Consider the following 22,009-nt stretch of genomic DNA (forward strand, 5'->3'; position numbering starts at 1 on the left):
AAATTAATAGTTACCATGAGCTCACACTGTTACAACAACGTTGTTTAACAATTACCGCATATTGTGATGCACTCGCACTTCTACCAACGGTGAATTGCGCGAACGTACTGCGGATGAATGCTTTCTCATACGCTCGTTGCAGGTGTTGCCTATAACGTGTTACAAAATCAAACCATTGTCATATCATAATCATACCCCGAAACCACACTATCAACTAAATCTGTACATTTTGGATCATTTCATAGGTGTCACGAGCAGCGAGCGTATCGTATCGGCATGCACAGACACAACCATCTTCAAATGATAGGACCAGAAAATATTGTCTAAAAGTAGTTATCAAAAGCGGATTAGCGAACCACCAACCACGTGTCTGCGGTGATATTTGTAGCATAGATGTAAGGGAGTTTCGTTTTTAGCCAACCAGTGACAGAATACATTGAGAGAGGTACCTAACTACCCAAATTGTATTGGTTAGAGATAGATTTAATTACCTATAGTTTGCACAGCCCATAATTAGTATTTTATAGCCATTATTCTTTATTTTTCTAGTAGTAGACTTACGACACTAAGAGTTTAATAAGACTCGCACAGAGACACACTGTATGACCGAACAGTGAATGATTTGCATAGTCTGTTGAGTTCTCCATTGGTACTCCATTGTTTTAGTGGACCAATGCATGGGAAGTAACAGCATTCTTCGGATACTTTATTTAAGACGTTTCGTATAAGCTTTACAACGGTGCCAAAATAATTGTTTCGTTACGTTTTAGCGTTATCTAATTAGGTGTTACTCGTGTGGAATAACTGCGAGCAAGATTAAAGATATTGATTTTTATGTACAAGTTTTCGTAAGTGTCTCTCTCGCAGAGACGGTTTAATTGAGACAAGCATTGCGATTCACAAGTTGTCCAGCACTCTGTGACATTCGAGTTCTAATCCGTCCCGCGTACACGATGTTCCGCACGGAAAGGGTGTTATGTCAAGTTTTACGACTTCGTGACAACCGTATATCAGTTCGAGGAAGGTCATTGCATCGTAAGCTTAATGCTTTTCATGAATTAATATCTCATTCCCCCCTCGCCATGTTCGATCGCCCTGTAATGTGCGCGTCGTTGGCTAAACATCATCCAGGATTACTCTTCGTGCTACTACTCATCTCTGTCATCGCTTCACCAGGGACATCATTGGCATCAACATCATCGTACACTTGCCTTCGCCGATCATCGATCGTCCAGCAGCATAAATCGTTTGACTGTAACTGTAACGATTAATCATTTTGGCACGAATGCAAGTGTAGATAGAGAGAGAGAGAGATACAGTGAAGTAAACAGTCATTGAAGTGACAAGACAAAATACAAAACTTGGGAAACGGTACATAAACAGATAGCCATTGCAAAATTGTTCTTTTACAAATACTCCAGAATGAATATTAGAATTTACTGCCATCTGTGTGTTTGGAGCATCCTTGTGCTGTTCCGTTTTCCGTACATTTTACTCGCTCCGTTGTCACATTATGGCCGGACACTAAAGCGAACTGTTTGAATTATCCATAGGAAAAACAGCGATGACAGTGACGACAGTGACAGCGAAAAGATCAGCCTCAGGATAAGTTGGCGCGAGCGGTATATACGCAAGCGACGCAATAAGAAGAAGCGCCGATAGACGCTAGGCGCCTCCATCGTTCGTACCATCCGTACTTCCTCTGTAGAAAGCCGTTCCTCTATCCTTACGATCCTCCATCCACCGTCTGCCCCTTTCTGCATCCCTCTTCCTTCCCTAGCGACGTCTATCGTGTCATCTACAGTCGTTGAATGACGAAGAGATACAAATACAAGCAAACTAACGCGCTGAGTTTACCGAGCGAGCAGTAGCCGACCCCCGGTGAGTTAGGCGGATTAGTTCTATAATCAAAACAAATTAATTGGTTCTGACGCTAGCAGGAGATTGATGCGCAAAACAAAACGCCCCATCATTCTGCAGGCATCGGGTAAAAAAGAAGTGGACTTATTATAAACTCGCTATCGACCGATCAATCAAACGATCCACTAGCGATATTTGTTTAGTGTGAACATTTAACAACACCGAGACACAAAACTATTGATAACCATTTCATTGCAACAGAGGTACGTGACTGAGAGCAAATGTGAACCGTAGTAGGAAGTAAAATATAATTACTCGATGTGACGGTATTTTAAGAAAACTAAGGACAATTTTGTACTATCTACACAAACGCGCATCGGTGTGCATACGCTGGATTAATTGCAATTTTAACCCAGTTTAGAGGAATTGTAATTGTAAATAGAATGGAAATGGCAGCAAAGCCCCGTTTTGCGCAGATTGTACAGGATCACACTTACACAATTCTTGCGCAAGCGAACGGGATGAATCAATCTGAAGCGATGACTGTATAACGTTTCTGTGAGACATATATGCAATAGACACACGGAATGGAATTTAGCAAGGAAGAAGAAAGCGCATATCTAGCCTATAATTAACCTGTGTAACTCTTATCTAGTCCAGTTATATTTGTGCTAAATTTCTAACCGCTAGTTCTTGCAAATAAATATACATATATTCTTACATGTACTGGATACTTTCGCATCAAATTCTAATTGCGCCGCCGATACCAGATCGCTATCACAATCGATGTGTTCCGTGTGAGTTGAAAGCAGTTTTATGTTGCTTAGTATGCAGGGAACGGGACTAGTTAAATATTGATGAGGGCAACATGCGTGTTGTGTAAAATTCTGCAACCGAATAATAGCTTCCCCGAAACGCGTAAACGAATTTCATCCCGTTATCAAGTGGAACCCAACATGACAAGAAGAACGATTCCCTCGAAGTTCACTGTTAAGTTTTGTGTTTGCTCATTATTCGCATGGTTACGTTTGTTGGACGAAAGTTGTTTGAAAGCGCACTATTATTTGCAGTTTTCCTATCATTCACGACATGAGCTTATTACTTGGAGCAGTAGTATGTATTTCTTACACACCAGTAGGTTATACATAGGGAAGCGTTATTTTTTGCTTCATAATCGGGACAGTGTTATTTGCTTACCGTAGACCCGTACACCCACGACTAGACGCGTAATATTCAGAAACATTAAATGGTACCCTGCGGACGAGCGGTGTCGTGCCCGCTCCATTGCAGCGAGTCGTAAAACATGATTGTAATCTACTACTAAGTGATCGCAGCTAAACATGACACCATATTTTACAAACAAAGAAAGCAACACTTAAAGTCATTGCTAATTGGGAGGAAAAACAAAACGGATTGCAAAAGATAAAAGCAGAAAATTGTGCCGCAGGAATATATTTGGAAGCGACGGATACAAGATTTGGCGATGGGCAGGATAGGATATACCAGTTAGGCAAGAAAACAATGTTGCTGGAATTGTGCATAGACGACCTTGCCCGTTAAAAATCTAATCGAAAACCACTATGTAAGCAAGGTAAAAACAAACTCGAAATAGAAAGAACTGAACATTATTTAATTTTTATTGTGAATAACCGTAATTATGTAGTGCATGACATTGAGGAGAGGAGAAACAACAAAAAATACACACCCACGTTAAATGTAAGTAAATGGAAATGTCAAAACGAGAGTTAAGACCATCTTTCAGGTAGTAGCATTTGAAGGCGCTACTAAAATAGATCCTCCTACTGCCGGACGAGATCGGCTTGCCATCATTACAAAACACATGACGGCTAAGATAAGGGTTTAGTATTTTCCTAGTGTAAGTAATACGTTAAACAAATTTCCCCTTTTTGTTTTTTTTTCTTTTGTTAAAAGCGAAGAAGTAATAGGATCCAGAAAAGGATGTTCTTAGTGTAGCGGTGCAGCAGTGGCAGTAGTAGTAAGGTAAAGGAAAGAGAAGGATCGATCAACGGTATGCGTATACGGCACTATTTTGATGTCGTGTAGTGCTTCAAATGTTTTGAAGTCCATCTGTTTGAGAGTGTAAGAGTTTTACTTTGTTTTACTTTTTTTTTATTTAAAGAACTAATTTTGATTGTTTGTTTTCATATGAATATTGTTTGTTTAGTAGTTTTACATTATTTATAACGATTCCACAATTATCAAACAAACCCTTTGAGGTCTATACTGAAATAATGATTAGGTGTATATGAGAATGAACAACAACAAAAAAAAACCAACTAAACGTAAAAAATGAAAATAATTTCGGTAGTAAGCGCGTGTTTACATACGATGAGATGGAAACGCAAATGTAAACAGAGACGATAAGAAGAGGGAAGGAATTTGATAAAACCGATCTGTGTAAAATTGGTCGATAAATTATTAAATTATTTAAAATCTAAAATGCGTATTTCTTTTGTGCGTGTGATTGTTTTTTCTGCGAATATGTATTGAGAAACGCTGTTGAGAATAGAAACAGCAGGCAAATATGCTAAAGTTTTGTACCACCGCATCACGTGCTAAACTGAAGTGCTTCCTGCGAATGGCAGCAGTATCAGGTGGCGCGTCCTCCATAGCTGCTCGTGTCCTTGGCAACGGAAAGCTATGTAACAAAGGCAGGCATTCAACGACCCAGTGCGCTGCGGTAGAACCAGCAGTTGCGGCTACGTGGAATAAACTTGACTTTTCTGGAGGCAATTCCGAATCCGACCTCTTTCAAGAATCTTGTCTAGGTTACCGTCGCAGTCGTCGGTTCGGTTCGGAGACACTCGGATCCGCGGAACCATCGCCGTGCTTAATCGATAAACGAGTCCACCTTAGTTGCATTCCAGGTTTGTGTATGGGTGAGGCTGATCGGAAAATTCAAGGTTGTCAATATCATGGTCGGGCACTCATCGTTTTCCTACTTTCAGTTTCAGTTCCCGATCGAACGCCGTTGCATCTGCGGGTCGTGTGGTTATACGCTGCTGGCCGGACGAACATATCCTTCGAAACATTCAACCACGTTGCTTCGTTCCGTTTCGGGCGTAACGGTAAAATGGTGGTGCACTCAGATCGCGTGTGAATTATCGCAAATTTATGACCTAATTTTTGGTGCCGCAGTATTGAATTCCGCAGTGAAGAGTTCCGTCGAGTAAGAATGTTGCGCAAGTGTACGGTGAAACGAACGAGACTCGGCTAGAAGAACGCTCCACTCCAACGCGGCCAGAGCGGGCACCGTAGGGTGCGTTTTGCTTCCATCATGAACACATCCAAGTGGCTTCCGAAACAGCACCAGGAGGTGATCAAGCTGTTCGAGCAATCGCGCCAATTGGAACGAGAGCTTCGGATACTGGGCAAGAAGTTTGCCACGGATATTAATATTGATCTGCCCGACTACTACGTAAGTAGCGTGAGAAGCGGAATAATGCAAGGCTACCATTCCCTTCACCATCGAACCTTGGTCAAATCAGCTGTACACCAGGTACCTTTCCGGCACTATACGCGGTTCGTACACCCAGCGATCCGTACACCCATACTGGTATAGCTTAGTCCCTGCTTGACTGCTGCACCGTCGATACGTTACGCCATCGACGATACTTTGTGGATCAAATTTTTGAATGTCATCGTAAGGAAACGGTTCCAATTTCCTTCATCGAAACAAAAACCTTGATATTGAGTTATTATCAAGTGCAAAGCGCACCGTGTGACGCTGTGGTGGATACTGGCCGGAGCGCAGGGTGCCGTAGATTGAGTAAAAGAAGCATAACGGTGGAAAACAGGAAAAAAAATGACACAAAACATAGTTCGCGTGCCATGTCGAGGTGAAAATGAAAAACAAACATAAACGAACAACCACTAAATGCACAAAGCGGCACGACGTGTTGTTCATTCTTGGGGCGGAATGAGCAAGGTTAGGAATGGCAAAAGTTTCGGCAATAAATCATTCTTTGAATGAATGAATGGTTGACGTAGAAAACCCCCTAAAGCCATTGTTTCTGTCTTCATAAGTTTATGATAAGAAAACTGTTAGAATTTTTGAAGAACTTTAAGGGAGATAGAACATTCCAATCGTTGATAAGTGGGGTGAAAAATTACTACCATGGAGGTGAAAATTACTAAATGGAGGTAACGTAGGTGCATTAAAAAAAAAAACAATGGACAAAATTCAACGATTTTTCGTACGAGTTCCCTATCATCTAAAGGCGAACTCCGTACTGTTTTATGTTTTAAAGCTGTCCTTTTACGCACCACCAAAATTGGATGACGTTATTGCTAAATGTGGAATAGCCACTACTAAAATTGCAAGGCAACTGCTTCATAGGCTTTGTTCAATCCGCAAGTGACACGCCGAACCGAAGGATTTTCGATCTGTCGATCTGTCATCTGTTTTGCCTTCTCCTATCTTAAAAAAGGTCAGAGTGTCAATTAGTAGTTTTGTTCTGGCCGCTACAGCAAAAAAAGGCCGCAATAGCAAACATCGTATAGCAACACCGTAAAATGCAGCAGAGCCTAAAGATGAAGATCAAAACCAAAGTGCTTCCTGCGTTCTCCCTGGAAGTAGTAGCAATCGGCCAAATAATTCTACTACTAAGCCCTACTACTACTAGGTTTATAATAGTACGAATAGTAAGTAATAATAAATACTTGAACAAGATGGACATTGTTTTGCGAAAGTTTTTATCTGTCGCATCTGGCTAGCAGCTCAATCGATCAATCCTTCTAGGAAATCCTCGAAAGTCGAAATCTACGATCTACGCAAGATCGATCGAAAAATCGAAAATGGTTAGTTATCATGTATTAACGAATACTTAAAAACCCCCCTGGTGGAACTCGAAAGCGGTGAACTGACTTTTTTATATCAAATCACAACCACAGAACCAAATTCTATACCTTCGAGGCCAACAAAATGCAGCTACCGGCTACCGCCAGCAGCTATGGCGTATCTGATAGTTCCTGAAGTTTCCTGAATGAATCTTAAGTTTAGGATTCAAGCAAACTTTATTGCATTCAGTTATCTGCAACAGATTTATCGTCGTTCATCGTCGTTTGAAATTAATCCATTTTTTTATTGCATCCGTTATACATTAAACGTTATGGTGTATGGTCTAAATTAAACTTAATCAAATGGTATTTCCAAATCGTGTTGCAAAAAAAAAACACACAGGCTATCCGGGTACCTTTCTCAATTCTAACTTTCACAAAACATCCTTGACCCAATACTTGTCGAGGACGGAAACATTTAAAAGGAAAGAAGAAATTGAATTATTGTTACATCGATCATGTAGTTGGGACCAAGCTTATTTAGCCTTTCAGAGAAAAAAGATATGGCACCTCACCTAGCCGCCTCTTAGCTTGGCCTCGAATGTCTCAATGTTCGAAGTTCATTGAAATGAAGTGCTCCTGCTTGTATAAGCACCATGGAGCGAGAGTAGTGCAGTATGTCCTTTGGAGAGCTTTGAAGCCTGCCGAGCAGTGGCAGTGGAGTGACTGCCGAAGGTTGCGAGTGCGCAAAATCGGCCGCCCCTTAAGTGTATCGTAGTCTGCCGACAGTGAACGAACGTAGCGTTTTACGATCCGGGTGAACGCAGGCCACTGGAATACCACGTGGCGTAGGATGACTTCATGCCAATCTTCCTCTCTCCCTAATACGTCTCTGTGCTCATTCATTCGTGTGTTGGTTTGCTCGGCTCTAACATCACCATGGATCTCTGGAACGCAGGAATTTGAGCGGTTGCTACAACAAAGTCGCGAATGCTTCGAACGGTCCGCCCACGTGCAGACACGGCTGATACGTATGTCGGCGTCATCGGCGGACAAGAATGTGGAGCGAAGTTTCTTCAAGATTTTGCTGAACCGGAAGGCACACCTGATACGGCAGAACTTGCGTAAGCGCAATCTTCAGCTGGTATTCATCATCAACAAAATGGTAATGCCTGATCGATCGGTAATCTTGATCTTGATAATCTTCGCCTATTTCAATGTTCGCATGTTTTCCGACAGATCAAGCTAATGCTCGCCGCTACCTACACGTCGGAAATCGTCGTCGATGGTGCATTGCTGCTGTGTACGCTGCACAACGAAAGCGTGCTCTTGGCCCAAAAGACAACGCAGGCCCGCACCCAAACGAATGCGCAAGTGTGCAGCAATTCTTTTCCCCCGCTAATGTCCACTCCGAAGAAAGTCGATGTTGGAACGATCCTGCAGATCATCACCAAGCAGCGAGCGGAAGATTGCTGCAGCACACTGATCAACTGTCTGCTGACCACCTGTAAGGGTGCGTTGACTGTAGCGAACGAGGAGAATGAATCGGACACTTCGAGTGTGGAAATTTTGCGCGCTTTGACGACAAATCTACAGGGACCGGAGGTGGGAAAACATATCGATCCCATACAGGAGGAGATGAACGTTCGACGCAAAGCGAGCGTGAACATGATCTCGAGCGGAGAAATACATACCCGCGGTAGAGCGACACCGGGCCGAAAGGTTGTGATAACGCCCATCATCAAACCGGAATCACGGGAGCTGGACGAATCAGAACATAATGTATGGATGAGATGAGTTATTTTTTTGCGGGAATTCTAGTCAACTATCTGTGATGTCTTTTCAGGATCCCGCGATAAACTTCTTCGATGAAATGGCCGCCGAAGCAGTGGCATACAACTCCATCAACTATCTCGTCAACGAACCGGATGGAATGGATCTGCTGGAGAATTTGATTGCCGATGAGGAGATCTTCGTAGCGAACGTTATCATGAAGGTGATCAAGTACTGCCCATCGGCATTTGAGCGAGAACTCACCAAAACGGAGCTGATCAAGTGGGTCAATCGCGGTACGCGGGGACTTTGGACGCAAGTTGGCGGTTCCTTGGAGCACGTTGTGCTGTGGTGGAGTTCTTCGCCGTTGGCCTGTCGGCCGGCGGCTTGTGCAAAGTATCTGCGCGATTGGCTATCGCTGCTCCAGCCGGATGAAGCACCGGAACCGATACTGTCCACGCTAAAGGGTTTGGGTGAAACACTCACGGTGCATGTGACGAGTACGATTTGGGACAAGCAGTTCCGTTTGGCGGTCGTTTCTTCCAGCCTTCCGGTGGATTTTCCCTTCGAGGAGGGCGAATTTTGCGGGAAGAATGTAATTGTAAGTAGATGAAAACACGTGGTAACTTTGCATAGGCATAATAATTCGTTCGATTTTCTAAACTGCTTCCAAGGTTGAAGGAACTGTCTGTGGAAAAGTTTGGAGTGAGCTGTTGTATCAGTTGGTACAACTATCGAACACGTGTGACATTGGCACTATCGCGAACGAGCTGCCACTGGTGGAGCAGATTCCGGTTCTGCATCGACTCGATCATTCCATTCATTCTATGCGTATCTGGGCGGCCAACAAGGCACGATCGCTATGTACCGATTGGAACATGATGATGTTCTTCAAGGTTGTCCACAACGATATCGGGTTGTGTTTGGAGCAGTTGCAGTACATACGCGTCCCGGAGCTGTCTGCCGACGATCCGCTGGAAGTGCAAGTGCAGGTGTGCGTAGCGCTACGGGCGAAACTTGTATCAGAAATCAAGGAAAACATCATCAAATTGAAAGCGACCTGCACCGAATGTATCGATGTACTGGCCGCCGTCTGCCGTACGACGAGCCTTGCATCGCTGACGCTTTGCTTTCCATACTTCAAGCACTGGCAGACGGAAGTTTTGCAGGAACGGGCCAACGAATATGTGGCCTACTTTTTCAACCAAATCTATCTGCCTGTCATACAGGCGACGAAAGACATTGAAATATTGAAGCTAACGCTAAAGATCATCTGTGAAGCTTGGCTGGATCACATTTACATGAAAAAGACGAAATTCAGCAGCGCCGGTGCGTTGAACTTGCTGAAGGATTTCGACGGTGTCGCCGAGTGGATCAATGCTTGTGAGGCGCTGGATGAACGGTTACGGGAAACTTTGTCCCATCACGAAGTGCTGCGAATGTGTGAAGGTGTGGGCAAACTACTGCTGCGTAAACCTGAGGAGACGATATCCATTCTGCCAAGTCCATCGAAAGCGGGCAAGAAAAGCGAAGGTAAGTGTGTAAAGATAAGACAGTAAAAGAATACCTTCCTCTAATGCACACATGCATACATCTACTTTATCTTAGAAACTGCCGACGAGAAAGCGCCACTGCCACCGGAAATGTTTGTTCCGAATCAAAAGCGTTGGTTGGAGTTGCGGGCCCGCGATCGACGAGCGGTCAATCTGAACTGCCTGTGTCTTTGCGCGGGGATGGATGTATACTAATTCGTGCGATTTTACGAAACATACTGATTGGGCTTTGGGAATTGTTAAGATCATTCACTTTTTAAAATCATTTATATGCGCTATTGTTTAATGTTCAAACATTTCTGCCGCCCAATTTGTGGTTAATGTATAGAAATAAACCAAATTATTAGCACTCGAAGTACGGTTCAAGGCTTGAAATTCTAACGAAAAAACTGATCTTATTGAATCAGATCAGTTGAGAATGCGAAAGTTGCTGAAATTGGGTGCCGAAATCCAATGGATGACAATCCGCAAGACGCGACCGTTCAATAAAGGACAACAATTTGCCGATTCTATTCTGGTCGTTCTATATGACATACCTACACTAGTAAATCGATTATCCCTACGCGTGATTTATAACAAAATATGAAACTGTTAAAAACACAATTGTATTTAATTTTTACGCCTAGTTCAGTAAATATTTTCCATAAAGTCGATATGTTTACAGCTGTCACATTGACAGCGTGCCCGGTTTGTTTATGACAGCTGCGTTTGACGTGGCTGGAGAGCAATCGACGTGGATGGTTTCGTTGCAAACAACAAACCGAATCATTTGCAAGCTCGCCGGGATCAGCGCAGTTTCAGTACATTTCTCGATTTCGAATCGTACGTAGCAAACAAATACGCCAACACCATGGTAAAGTTCGTTCTAGCGTCGGCCGTATTGTGCTGTGCGTTGAGTTACGCCATCGCTAGCTCCTGCTCGAATCCGGAGGTGAAATCTAACTTCTACTCCACCTCGGATGCCACGATCGTTAGCCAGATCGGTTTTGTAACGGAGTTCACGCTTAAGTGTTCGAACGCCGGAGCAGAAAAGCTGCCCCTGTTCGCCGAAGTCCTTGGCAAGTTGGCTCCAGTTGTGCGCATCGGAGATAACAAGTACCAGGTAGGCAATCGCGCAAAACCATTAGGTGCCACCTTTAGCACTCTGAGTTCTAGTCGTAACGCTGACCGGTATCGTCCATATTGTGTATTTTCAGGTCAGCTGGAATGAGGAAATTAAGAAAGCCAGCAGCGGATCGTACGCAGTGCGTCTGTTCGATGAAGAATCCTATGCGGCTGTCCGCAAAGCCCAGCGTGCCGGCGAAGACATCCAGTCGGTGAAACCGCTCACGACCGTTACCGTGAATTTCTCCGGTGCATATAAGGGACCGTGGGTAAACTCGGAAATTCTCGCCACTGTGATGGTTTTCTTCGTTGCATACGTTGCTTTCACGACACGGTCTAAGCTTATGGCGTAAGGTACCACATCACTCCGGTTCGCTCGCATTTCGGTTTGGTGCCACCAGTCAAAGGAACTGCCGTACATTAGCCGTACGATTTTTTTTTTTCATCCAAGATTCATTGCTTCGTTCAATTTCATCCGCACAAGCCAGAAAAGTTACTCCCTTGCTCGCTAACGAAACAGTTGGCACATGTTTTAAATGTGGAAAAGCACTGGAAGCAATTACGAGCCGCCGCTATTATTGGGAGCAGCCCTCACCGGAACGGGAGGGTATAGGGGACAACTGTTACGTATCGGTGCAGCAGCAGCAACGTTCATACTAGCTTTCATTTCTAGAGACTGAACCATGATTACCTACAGTGAATAAAAGAAAACCATTTGTGTGGCTGTCGCACCTGAAAATAATGTACTGTAGAGAAAGAGCTACGTGTTGCAGCAGTGGAACATTCGAATATCACACGAAACCATCGAAAGACGACATCAACAACCAGGTTAGTAGTATTATATAGTCCTTTAGTCTTTATGTTTTATTCGTAACAGTGAAATGCCAAACATGCCACTACCGCCAACTTACTGTTTTCGCTCCATTCGACGACCCGTTACGCACAACGAACGCATTCCCCTTTTCAAGCATTCGTTTCTAGCAACTCGTCCCTTGTTAGAATGTCCCAGTACGTTCAGCATTTGTCGGATTTGCAAAAATCATTTAGTTATCCTTTGGGTTCCGTTTAATGATAACGCTAAGAAGTAATTCTCGAATAACTGCGATTATGTACGGTACAGCGCGCTAACGTATGTGTGTTCGATCGATGCTTCATATCGCTTTTTTCATCTCACTCTCAACTTGGAAACCACTCGCGGTAACTCTACTTGAACTGAATTAATTATTTTTGTATGTTTGTTCCGTAATGTCCCTAACTGTTTCACTTCGTACGGTTCTACTTTCTACGTCGAAAAAGCCTCTGTATATTTGACTATAATTTGCCCCTCAGAAAACTGTTAAAACGTTTGTCTATCTACACCGTTTAGGAGTGTGTTTTTGGTATTCTTTACACATTTTCTTTGCTGTTGTGTTATGGTTGTACCATTGTTCTCAATGGGCTACTACTAACTTATGTTCGTCAAACACAATTGCATTACCAAGTTGTTGTAATAGTCTCTTAATGACGTATGTTCAATGAATCAATTCAGTGCGCTTGAATGGAGCCGCAATCATGACACTATGAAACGTTTACTTCTGGTTTCGTTTTGCTTTGGATGCAACATTAGTGCCTCATACACATCCATTTCACGTTTATTCGCTTGGCCACGCCGAAAAAGTTGCTGAGAAGTGAAGGTTGCGATGCAAATAGACTTTAAAAAATGTTAAATAGCAAAGCGATCGTTCTTGCTCGGTTCGCCATCTACGGCCATAATGAATCGATGAATAAGGGATTTGGAAAACTCGACTCAAGTAATTTAACCGTACAGAATTGTGTAACCGTCGTTGTTTGCTAGCTAGTGATATTGGTTTCCTGTTTCCTAAATTCCTACCACTATGACGGGTCGTTTGCTAGCGTTCTAATGCAAATATATTTCGATATATCTTTGATAGAAGATATGCGATTAATCGATGAGTTAGAAAGGGGATTCTATATACGCTTTAGTAGAGATTTTCTGATGCTGAATTTGAATCGTTTCCAATAGACGATATTTTTACGGCCTCTCGTTTTCACTAATCGCTTCGGACAATTATGTACGGATGTTGGTTTAAGTAAATTTTATCTAAACGCTGTGTGTCTTTTGTTGCATCGTTATGGGGTTTCTTTGAATGGAACCATGCAAGGATCGCGCAGTATCGTGCATGTGTTTAAACTAACGCCAATCATTTGCTAGTGTGTGTGTGTTTTTTTTTATTTTGTTGTAAACTATAGTTGTTTCATTAACAACTTGGATGAAAAGTTTTGTTAGCTTTTTACGTTTCGTACGGTTTTTGTTCGGTCTTTCAATTTTGCGTTCTGTAATGGGCGTTTCCCAACAAATACTTTCGTTTATTTACATGTAGCGACACATTACTAGATTTAATAGAATGCACTAATTAGCCATCTCGTATTTCTCCCTAAAAGTACCACCAATATTAGTCTTCCCATGGCCGAATCGTGCCGAATAATATAAAGTTCGCAAGGACAGCATTGCATATGAAGAAACTGTTAATTTAATGGTGTAAAAAGCATATGAGTTGCTTATTCTAACGATGCGCTTAATTCGCTCACCAACTTGCCGTTGTACACATCTACTAAAACTGATCCGTAATGCACGTTTGCTAGTATGGACGAAACACTGTCCACATAACGTGATGAGGTGCGAGCAGATTCTACCTTATAACGATAATAAGCTATGGAACGGTCCGAAAGCTAATAAATAAATAAAAAAAACTCTTTGCTTTCCAAAACAGAATACTAAAGATAAAATAAATCACAACATAAACAATGCTAATTATTACCAACAGAAAAATTGTTTATTAAAATCATTTATGTACAACATAACGCGTTGCGGAAAACCAAGGTAAAATCAATTTCAACGTACAAAATTAGGCTTTCGAGCGAGATTGTTTAACACTTCCTTGTAGAGCTATTTTACGAATAATCGTATACGAACACAACGGTAAATAATAACTGGAAGCCCAATAATTAAGGTAAACAGGCGAAATTAAAACTATACTCAACCCGGGCAACCCGTTGAATAGAGTGAATGAAATCCTTTCACGTTTTTTTTTTTCGTTCTGGCAAGTGAAAATGACTGCTCACAGGCGCTACAAATTTGTTGTTCAACCGTTTTGCGTATGTGTGTATTTTTTAATGCATATCCTAACAAACTAATCCGTTGTATCGCTTGAGAAGTTACCTTTAACACCTGTGTCTCTCTGTGTGCTTGGAATGAATGTATTGCCTGTTGCATTATTGCTTAAAACAAGTCCCTTTAGTTTTTTCTTTGTACGCTTTAATGTGTTAGTTTGCATAAAATTATGTAAACGTATGTAAGTAACAGATAAAAACAATATCGCTGCCCTGTGTGCACACAACATACGCTTAGTAAGGACAACTTTCGTTACAGTTCCAACTGTTACATCGCTAAGAATACTCGCTGCCGGCTGAAATGTGTTCTTTAGTGATACACTAAACGACAAAATGGTAATTATCATTACAAAATCAATGAACCCCACTGGTAGACGGTTCGCGATCGTACAATTATATGGCGTGTTCCGTACGTGATCGTCATCCGATCGCCATCGTCGTGCTTGTTGTTGCTTGTAGCTAGCTTACTCCTTTTTTCTCTCCGCACTTGGATTTATTGCACTACTTCCGGCGCTCACTGGTTTTGTGAATTTAAGCTCCAGGCAGCAAACTGCTCCTGCCATTGGGTATTATCCTGCAAAAGTGCATAACGTGCATTAAATATCTGTTTGAGTACAAGCCTGCTTTTGCGTTTACTCACCTTTTCGCTCCACTCATGTGTGGTCATGTGCATCTCGTCAAAGTCTGTAAAAATATGGTGGGAAAAAGTACGCAACAGCATGATAAGATGATGCATGATAATTCGGCGGATGTGCAAGTTCTCCGGTAGAAAACATGCCGAGTAGAAAAAGAAGTTGAAATGGTGCAAAAAAGGAGACGTAAATGAAACACGCAACGTTTATCAAATGAAGAAATAGATACGGATATTTATCATTAGTAAATGCATCGTTAGTTTCCTACAGCATCCACTCGATTATTCGATTGTTAACACATTGTTAGTAAAAGACGACGAAAAATATTTTACGACTTTTATTGAGGTTGTTTTGTTCGGCAATAAACTAAGGAACGTCCAGATCGTTTAATGCACTTGATATTTGTATTAATGTTTACTAACTGCTCGCTGCTTGATACAAAGCACACCACACTAATCCCGTTCTAATTAAGGGGAGTTTACTATAAATACTTGTCGCATGAAGAAGCGTTCGGAACGGTTATGGTAGTAACAAGTACGATTATCGTGCAGCTTTTTTATGTTTCCCATACGTGACAGTGTGTGTATTGGTGCGCAAATTGGTGCTCTCGTATTCATTCGTTCCATTGAAAAACTACAGTAACAGTGCAAAAAGAGGGTAGATTAAAATTGTCCGCAAAACACAAAAACAAACTGAACTGAACTTGGTTCGGTGTGAGCACCATGCCAACGAAGTGCGAACACAAACAAGCGATTGGGTGGGCGGGGGGCTTTGGGAAAAAAACAAACAAAACCAAACTGGGTGACACAGCATTCGCTTCTTCCGTGCCTGAATTCAACCGCATTCAACCTCGCCCGGGCTGGACGACACGGGTTGAAGCCAAGCTGAGAGTGATGTACGTTCGGCGAGCAGTAATGGCAGAAGCATCATTGACGTTCGATGGATATAGATTCCGATTCTGTTAAATTCTCAACGGCATTTGGGGGGTATGCTTACCTAGCGAATGGCGCATTGTGTGCTGCGACGAAGCGATACTGTCATCGTCGGATCCCTCTGAAAAGTAGCGCATCGGCGGCTTATGTACGACGCCGGGCGGAAGATGTCCTTCGTAGTGCGCATAGAAAACTGTGTGGTGCACGCACGCACGCACCCACCCAAGTGGCGATCGGTGGGGTAAGATAGTTTGGTAGTACGTATTATGTGCGAAGGGGAAGATGATGATGTTGTTTCGTTATGAGTTTGTAGTAGGACCGGTTGGTTAGTATTATTTAGTATTCAGCACATTTTGTGCATTTGTGTGTGTGCAGAACACAGTTGTGTGCCAGCATTGCCGTTTGCCAATCGGTGATGGTGGTGTTGGAGTGTTTGAATTGTTTTAACGATTGTTTTCCCGGAAACATTTCGTGGTGGTTGTTGCGGAAGGTTGTTGTCGTTGTTTGCGAGCGTGTATGTTTTCAGCATGCGTGTAAGAAAGTAAACGATCGAAAACCGATCACCGAATTAAGATCGTTCATGCGTGTAATATAACTGTGCTGCGTTGAGCTGAGCGGTATCGCGGTATATCAATTTTATAAATTTGATACTGTGTGTACATGTGTTTTGTGTGTTTGTGTGTGCATGTGTGATAATGTTGGTGGGTAATGATCAACGGAAGGATAAAAGGATAACCGGCATTAAAAAAACGACAACGAGACCATTATTACTGACGGTGATCATTGTCTTAGACAAAAAAAACACAAAAATTACATTTTCCTGTATAATGTTGTTTCGAAAAAGTTAGGGAATAAAACAAAATGCCATTACAGCAATGTTCTACTTTTCACATAATTGGTGTCGGCGATGTGGGCGGTTTCGGAAACAAAATTTAATAATGAAATATCATTATCGCAATGGAAAACAGCAACTCAACATCAAAAATCAAAACAAAAAAGCACAAAATTCAATACTCTGGGAACAGAGGGCGAAAAATAATGCCAAAAATAGATTCCTGTTGCTTAAAAAAACACCAGATTTTTTCATGTAAAGATTGCGAATAAAGTGTGTGAGTTTTCCTGGCAAAGTTAGCAAATGTGTGAACAATTTTTAGCTTGCAAAAATGTTCTGTTTCTGTTTCTGTTGTAGCATTTTATTTTATCGTTTCGCAAGGTTGTATGCGCTATGTTTCTTGATTGGGTGAGTGTGGATGGTACATGGACCCTCTGCACCTTCGCCAAAGTTTGCGGTTCACTCAGCTTAAGCTTACGAGTCCATTGCTGTCCACCACCATGTGCGAAAGGTCAACCTAACACACGCGCGTGATGCCCTCTACCCGATTTGGGAGTTGGTCGACTATGATATCGGTGGGAGAATGTGGATCATGTGGCTGGCGGTTTTTTTTTGTATTTGGAAAACTTGCTCACTAACGTGCACTAAACTCTGCGCTCCTTCAAGAATGTCGTTTCCGGTGGGGATGAACCTAGAAATCAAGGATGGAGTTTTGGAAGTACTTTTACGAAAATACACGACCACGCGCTTATCGGTACGGTCCGCAGCCCAGTTAGCGGAACCGCGGAAGGTGGTGTAGAAGCGTTTGTTGGTGAGAATTACGTTTGAAGAGAAATACGCAGCAAAACACACGTATATATAGCAAAGAAACATTCCTAATGCGCACATCGACGGGCTCGCGAGATGACAGTACAGCGCGGCATGAACTACTACGGAGCAGTAGGTAACTACGGTGGCAGCAATAGGTATTGGAAACAGCGCAGCGGATACATTCATGAAACGTGTACACCGAAACACTAGGCAGATACGGTCGGCACCAGAGTGGATGTGGCATCGTGCAGAACAGAAGAACACGAGCTACAGTACATATGATTGTCACATCGAGATACGTTACTAAGAAAATAACACATTTGACAAGTAGTAATGCCTTGAAAGCTGTATTTATGCTAAACCTAATGATTTTAATCTGAGCAAAAAGAGTCTTAAGCCGAAAGGAACTTTTCGCCTACTAGTTTAGATATGTAACTGATGAGGTTCTGCCATACGGCAAAGCGTTACACTGTATGACGAGTTGGGTTGGAAAAAGGTTGCGTTACACTTATAGTTTGATTCCGTGCTCACACAGGGACACGTGTACATACACCAAAACACACACGATTATAAAAAGGAGAACAGCAAATAGAAAGATAGCAAAACAAACGTTCCAAGAAACATGAAGAGATAGGAATGTTAGTAATTAATAGAGCGACAATGAGCGATTGTACAGAGAGAATGTAAACATGGAAAATTAGCTTGAACATCCAGAATTAGACAAAAGTTTCAGCACAGGCATTGTAAATGGTATGAAATCCCATCCGCTGGCTTCCCCACCATGACGGACCGTTCACGCCAAAACGTAACAGCATGTTATTAGAAAAGGAGGATCGAATCACATACAAATAAAAAAAAAACGTCCCTCAAACGTAATGCATGACTTTCGGGATGACGAAAAACCAAAGAAGTAAGGAAAAAGCTATGACTAGTTGACCATACAGTGGTGCAGATCTTGTGGACGGCTGGTGGGACAAGACGGAAGACATTGAAGTGCGTGAGAGCAGATGCGTTAAGGTGGGTGAAGGAAGCGAATCGATGTGGAGTCGTGCGGGTACCTGAGTTAAGTTCGCGCACCAGCGAGGACATTGCGGTGGAAACGGAATCAGCCGCGTAGTGCAGATCCGACCGGCCACCGGCCGGCGGACACGCTCCGGCGGCGTTCGTTCTCGAGCCAAGCGGACCACCACCATTAATGCTACCATCTGTGAATAGCGTTCGGAAGCGAAATTCGAAAAAAAAGCAGATGGAAATGTTCTTCACAGCGAATGTGGGATGCAACACGGGTACATAAACATGATGTGATAATGTGTGGTGCTTTATCGGATGTGTACGGTTTGCGTAAAAGGGAAACTCATCCGACACATTCAACAGAAACCAACCGATAGAAGCGAATCGGCGCATGATTGCTGGATGAATTATGACTTTTAAACGTGAGCGATGATGGCGATTTCCAACGCAAACAGTCAAATCAAGAGATGAGTGTGTGTATATATGAGGGCAAAACTCAAACTAACCGATATAAGTGTATCAAATTAGGCGACTAAAGAAACTAAAAGAAACCGTATAAATTGTTAACCAAACTGTCCGACACCGATTAGATGGTGAAAGTGTGTGAATTGTTGTTGAAGTTTAAGCGCGTAAACAAACATTCATGTCAAGGATGAGATGCATTGCACGGTATGCAATTACAGAAACAGTACAGATGCATAACGAGCAAACAGAAACATAAGATGAAGCAATTGAAGCGAGAGCTTTCCATTGTTTTTTCTTCTAACATATAGCGTCAGGTTGTCATTGCAGAAAGAGCTTTTCCAACCAAAATCTTTCGGTTGGGAACGCTTTGATTGTAGCTCATAGCGCATAGGCATTTGGTAGGTTTTGGCAAGGGAAAGTCAAGTGGCGGGGAAGGAAAACAGGAAAAATTATGCTGGTCTTGACTAGCCGAGGCGAAACAGCTATAAATATCGTACGGAATGCACTACTCACTGTTGTTTCCATTTGGTGCGTATCCCCGCATATCCATACCGCCCGGACCCATGTGCGGGTCTTGACCGTGCATTCCCATACCGGGAGGAAGCATACCGGGCGGTATATTTTGTGGCATTCCGGAACCACCGGGGTTCATCGGTCCCTGCCGCGGACCTTGATTTGGCATTGGTGGTCCTAAAATGGAATTAAATTTGTATTCACGCGGTGCTACAAGTTACCGTTGGCCGAATAACAACACCCACCCTGCGGTATCGGTGGACTTTTACCCGACCGCGGACTAGAGTTGGGAGTGGAGCGTGGGCTCTGGGTTTGATGGTTTTTGAGCATCCGCATTAACCCCTCCAGCTGTGCCATTAGCTGGCGGCGCGAATCCTGCAGCGCTCCGAGATGCCCCTCAAGTTCACCCTTCCGTTGCCGCAGTGCGCGCAGTTCGTTCATCAGGGCGGGGCTTTCCGGTGCGACCTGTTCCGCTTCCTGCTGCCGGCGCAGTTTCTGTATTTCGCGCATGATTTCCTTGTTCTTTGATTCGAGCTGCATGATCAGTTCACGCTGTGCCCGTGAACTGTCCAGCCCTATCTGTACCGGGTCTGGGGCCGACCCGCCGGGCTGTTGGGAGTAGAAAAGGGCGCGTGTTGCTCAGTATACTCAGGTTGTTTGCAGGTTGAACTAAAGTTACCGTCCGTGATTCCTGTGCGAGTCGTGCTGCGTATCGTGCGATCAGTCTGTGCTCCTCATCATTAGAATTAACGGCTCCACGCGTTCCAGACGTTCCGTTACTGTCTAGCGATAAACCGGTGGCGCTGCGGATCGAAAAACAAGTGAACAATTAGTGCTAGAGTTGCTAGTAAAAAGTGAATGTAAACTCAAACTCATTATAGAAACACAAATTCACCCTTACCGTGAGTCTAGTGTACTACTGCGGTCGTACAGACCCGGTATGCCTCCGTCCGGAAAGCCGTTGTGTGACGGCAACGGTGACGGTGGGACGATGTGCGATAGGTTGAGCGTTTTCTCCGGCTGCTCCGGAAACCGTGGTAACGCTTGGATCGGTTTATCTGGCACACAGCGGAAGCTTTTGCGTAGCGAATGGCCGATCTGTTTGCTTGGGCTTTTGTAGCTCGAATACTCCTTCACCTCGTGATCGTTCTGATGGTTGAGTGAAACGCGTCCCTGCCAGAAACAGTCCTGGCACAGCTGATACCCATGGCAACGTTGGCAACGGTACCGGAAACCGGTAAAGTTTTCCCGCATGCACACGGAACATACGGTGGGATGCACGACGGATTCGACCGTAGCGAGCCGGTGTAACAACGGCATCCACACGAGACAGGCCGGTCCGGGTTCTGTCATGAAGCCCGCCATAAAATCGTTTACCGTGATTTTGTTCTCCACCGGAAAGATTTCCGACTCCAGGCCCTCTTTGTAGCAAAAGGTTGGCGATTCGAAGACGGCTGCCGGAAGCGCTAGCACTTCGCGGAGGAAATCGCCCAATTTCCAGTGTATCAGCTGGCCCGCACCGTCCGAGATTTGTGAGAAGATATCTAGCCGGGGAAGGATGGGGAAACAAATCAATCAGAAATCCAATTGTCGGATGCTCGATATCCGCCCATTTGCAACTTACATCGCAACTTATCGACCATCTTGCCAGCGCACATGATCGCTAGCGCCACCTTGATCGAAAATACCCGTATTTTGCCAGAATTGTCACCGGAATAGGCCGCCAGTAGCCAGTTTAGCAACAGGCTCGCCTTGGAGTCTACATGTACCTGCTGGGTCGGTGGCAGTCGTTTATTTAAGTTGTGGTACAGCGACGATACGAGCGTCTCGAGACGGCTGACGCTGACCTCGTTCTGGGGCTCGAGTGTGTTCAGTCCATTTTCGCGGAACGCCTCAATGACGTTCCAGATGTCGACCAGATGCACTGTTGTGCCCGGAAAGGGTCGGAAATGGGAAACAGAAAGCAATTAGGCTATGAAGAGTTACGGTGCATCCCAACTGCATCACTTACGGTTAGTCGACTTCTGTACGTATCGCAACTTGCAGGCTGTGCGATAGGATGCGAAGCGAATCGTGTCAAACGATTGTATCTTGAGATCCTGCAACATCGCAACCCGGGCTTCCATTGGTTCCATGTCTGTGAGCGTTTGGTTTGTTGGAATGATAGGAATGGTTTTGGAACGTTCCGTAGGCGACGCTGTGATTTTAGCAAATATCTGCAAAAGAAAACAAAAGTAAAGGATATTTTATGCCGGTTTTAATCATTATTCTTAAAGCGAATTTGTGTCGTTTATAGAGCTTGAAGTACATTGTTATATAACCCGTGCAAATAAAACATGTTTTTAAATTGTTACCATTGCTTAAAACTAATTGTAATCGTAAAATCAATCTATCGTGTTGTTTTTACCGCTAATGCTTTTTAATGCACTCTTTTCCGAAGATTATCCAAGATTATGCTCAATCATCTGTAAAGGTCTCATTTCAGACGGCTATTAGGTGCAGATGTCGCATGTATAAAAAAGATAACACTCTTGAGGTAGGTGTGAAAGAGTA

The 22,009-nt window shown here is 43.4% G+C and overlaps 3 protein-coding genes across 3 annotated transcripts; 2 read left to right on the top strand and 1 right to left on the bottom strand.

Annotated features, from left to right (window-relative positions):
* Positions 1 to 5,158: 5,158 nt before the first annotated feature.
* LOC128707777 (uncharacterized) lies at positions 5,159 to 10,181 on the top strand. Its single transcript, XM_053802733.1, has 6 exons — positions 5,159 to 5,299; positions 7,619 to 7,825; positions 7,900 to 8,442; positions 8,507 to 9,034; positions 9,108 to 9,966; positions 10,042 to 10,181. Exons 1-6 carry the CDS (start codon positions 5,159 to 5,161, stop codon positions 10,179 to 10,181), a joined length of 2,418 nt encoding a protein of 805 aa, XP_053658708.1.
* Positions 10,182 to 10,836: 655 nt separating this feature from the next.
* On the top strand, positions 10,837 to 11,443 carry LOC128719367 (translocon-associated protein subunit delta). The gene is made up of 2 exons (XM_053812991.1): positions 10,837 to 11,088; positions 11,183 to 11,443. Exons 1-2 carry the CDS (start codon positions 10,837 to 10,839, stop codon positions 11,441 to 11,443), a joined length of 513 nt encoding a protein of 170 aa, XP_053668966.1.
* Positions 11,444 to 14,775: 3,332 nt separating this feature from the next.
* LOC128709991 (dystrobrevin beta) lies at positions 14,776 to 21,591 on the bottom strand. Its single transcript, XM_053805030.1, has 10 exons — positions 21,468 to 21,591; positions 21,081 to 21,380; positions 20,358 to 21,000; positions 20,136 to 20,259; positions 19,702 to 20,065; positions 19,457 to 19,633; positions 18,526 to 18,672; positions 15,890 to 16,018; positions 14,902 to 14,945; positions 14,776 to 14,835 (listed from the first exon to the last, which is right to left on the bottom strand). The coding sequence occupies exons 1-10, from the start codon at positions 21,589 to 21,591 to the stop codon at positions 14,776 to 14,778; spliced, it is 2,112 nt and encodes a 703-aa protein (XP_053661005.1).
* Positions 21,592 to 22,009: the final 418 nt, after the last annotated feature.

The sequence above is a fragment of the Anopheles marshallii genome, chromosome 2 (assembly GCF_943734725.1).
Source record: "Anopheles marshallii chromosome 2, idAnoMarsDA_429_01, whole genome shotgun sequence".
In the NCBI taxonomy this organism is placed as follows: domain Eukaryota; kingdom Metazoa; phylum Arthropoda; class Insecta; order Diptera; family Culicidae; genus Anopheles; species Anopheles marshallii.

Bases quoted from the DNA above. Each gene is read 5' to 3' on its own strand.
- LOC128709991 (XM_053805030.1), bottom strand. From the start codon at position 21,591: ATGGAACCAATGGAAGCCCGGGTTGCGATGTTGCAGGATCTCAAGATA. The intron at 21,381-21,467 runs GTAAGTGATGCA...CGGGCACAACAG, and splicing joins CGTACAGAAGTCGACTAACC to TGCATCTGGTCGACATCTGG. The intron at 21,001-21,080 runs GTAAGTTGCAAA...TTCCCCGGCTAG, and splicing joins GATGGTCGATAAGTTGCGAT to ATATCTTCTCACAAATCTCG.
- LOC128719367 (XM_053812991.1), top strand. From the start codon at position 10,837: ATGGTAAAGTTCGTTCTAGCGTCGGCCGTATTGTGCTGTGCGTTGAGT. The intron at 11,089-11,182 runs GTAGGCAATCGC...GTGTATTTTCAG, and splicing joins TCGGAGATAACAAGTACCAG to GTCAGCTGGAATGAGGAAAT.
- LOC128707777 (XM_053802733.1), top strand. From the start codon at position 5,159: ATGAACACATCCAAGTGGCTTCCGAAACAGCACCAGGAGGTGATCAAG. The intron at 5,300-7,618 runs GTAAGTAGCGTG...TCTGGAACGCAG, and splicing joins TTGATCTGCCCGACTACTAC to GAATTTGAGCGGTTGCTACA. The intron at 9,967-10,041 runs GTAAGTGTGTAA...ACTTTATCTTAG, and splicing joins AGCGGGCAAGAAAAGCGAAG to AAACTGCCGACGAGAAAGCG.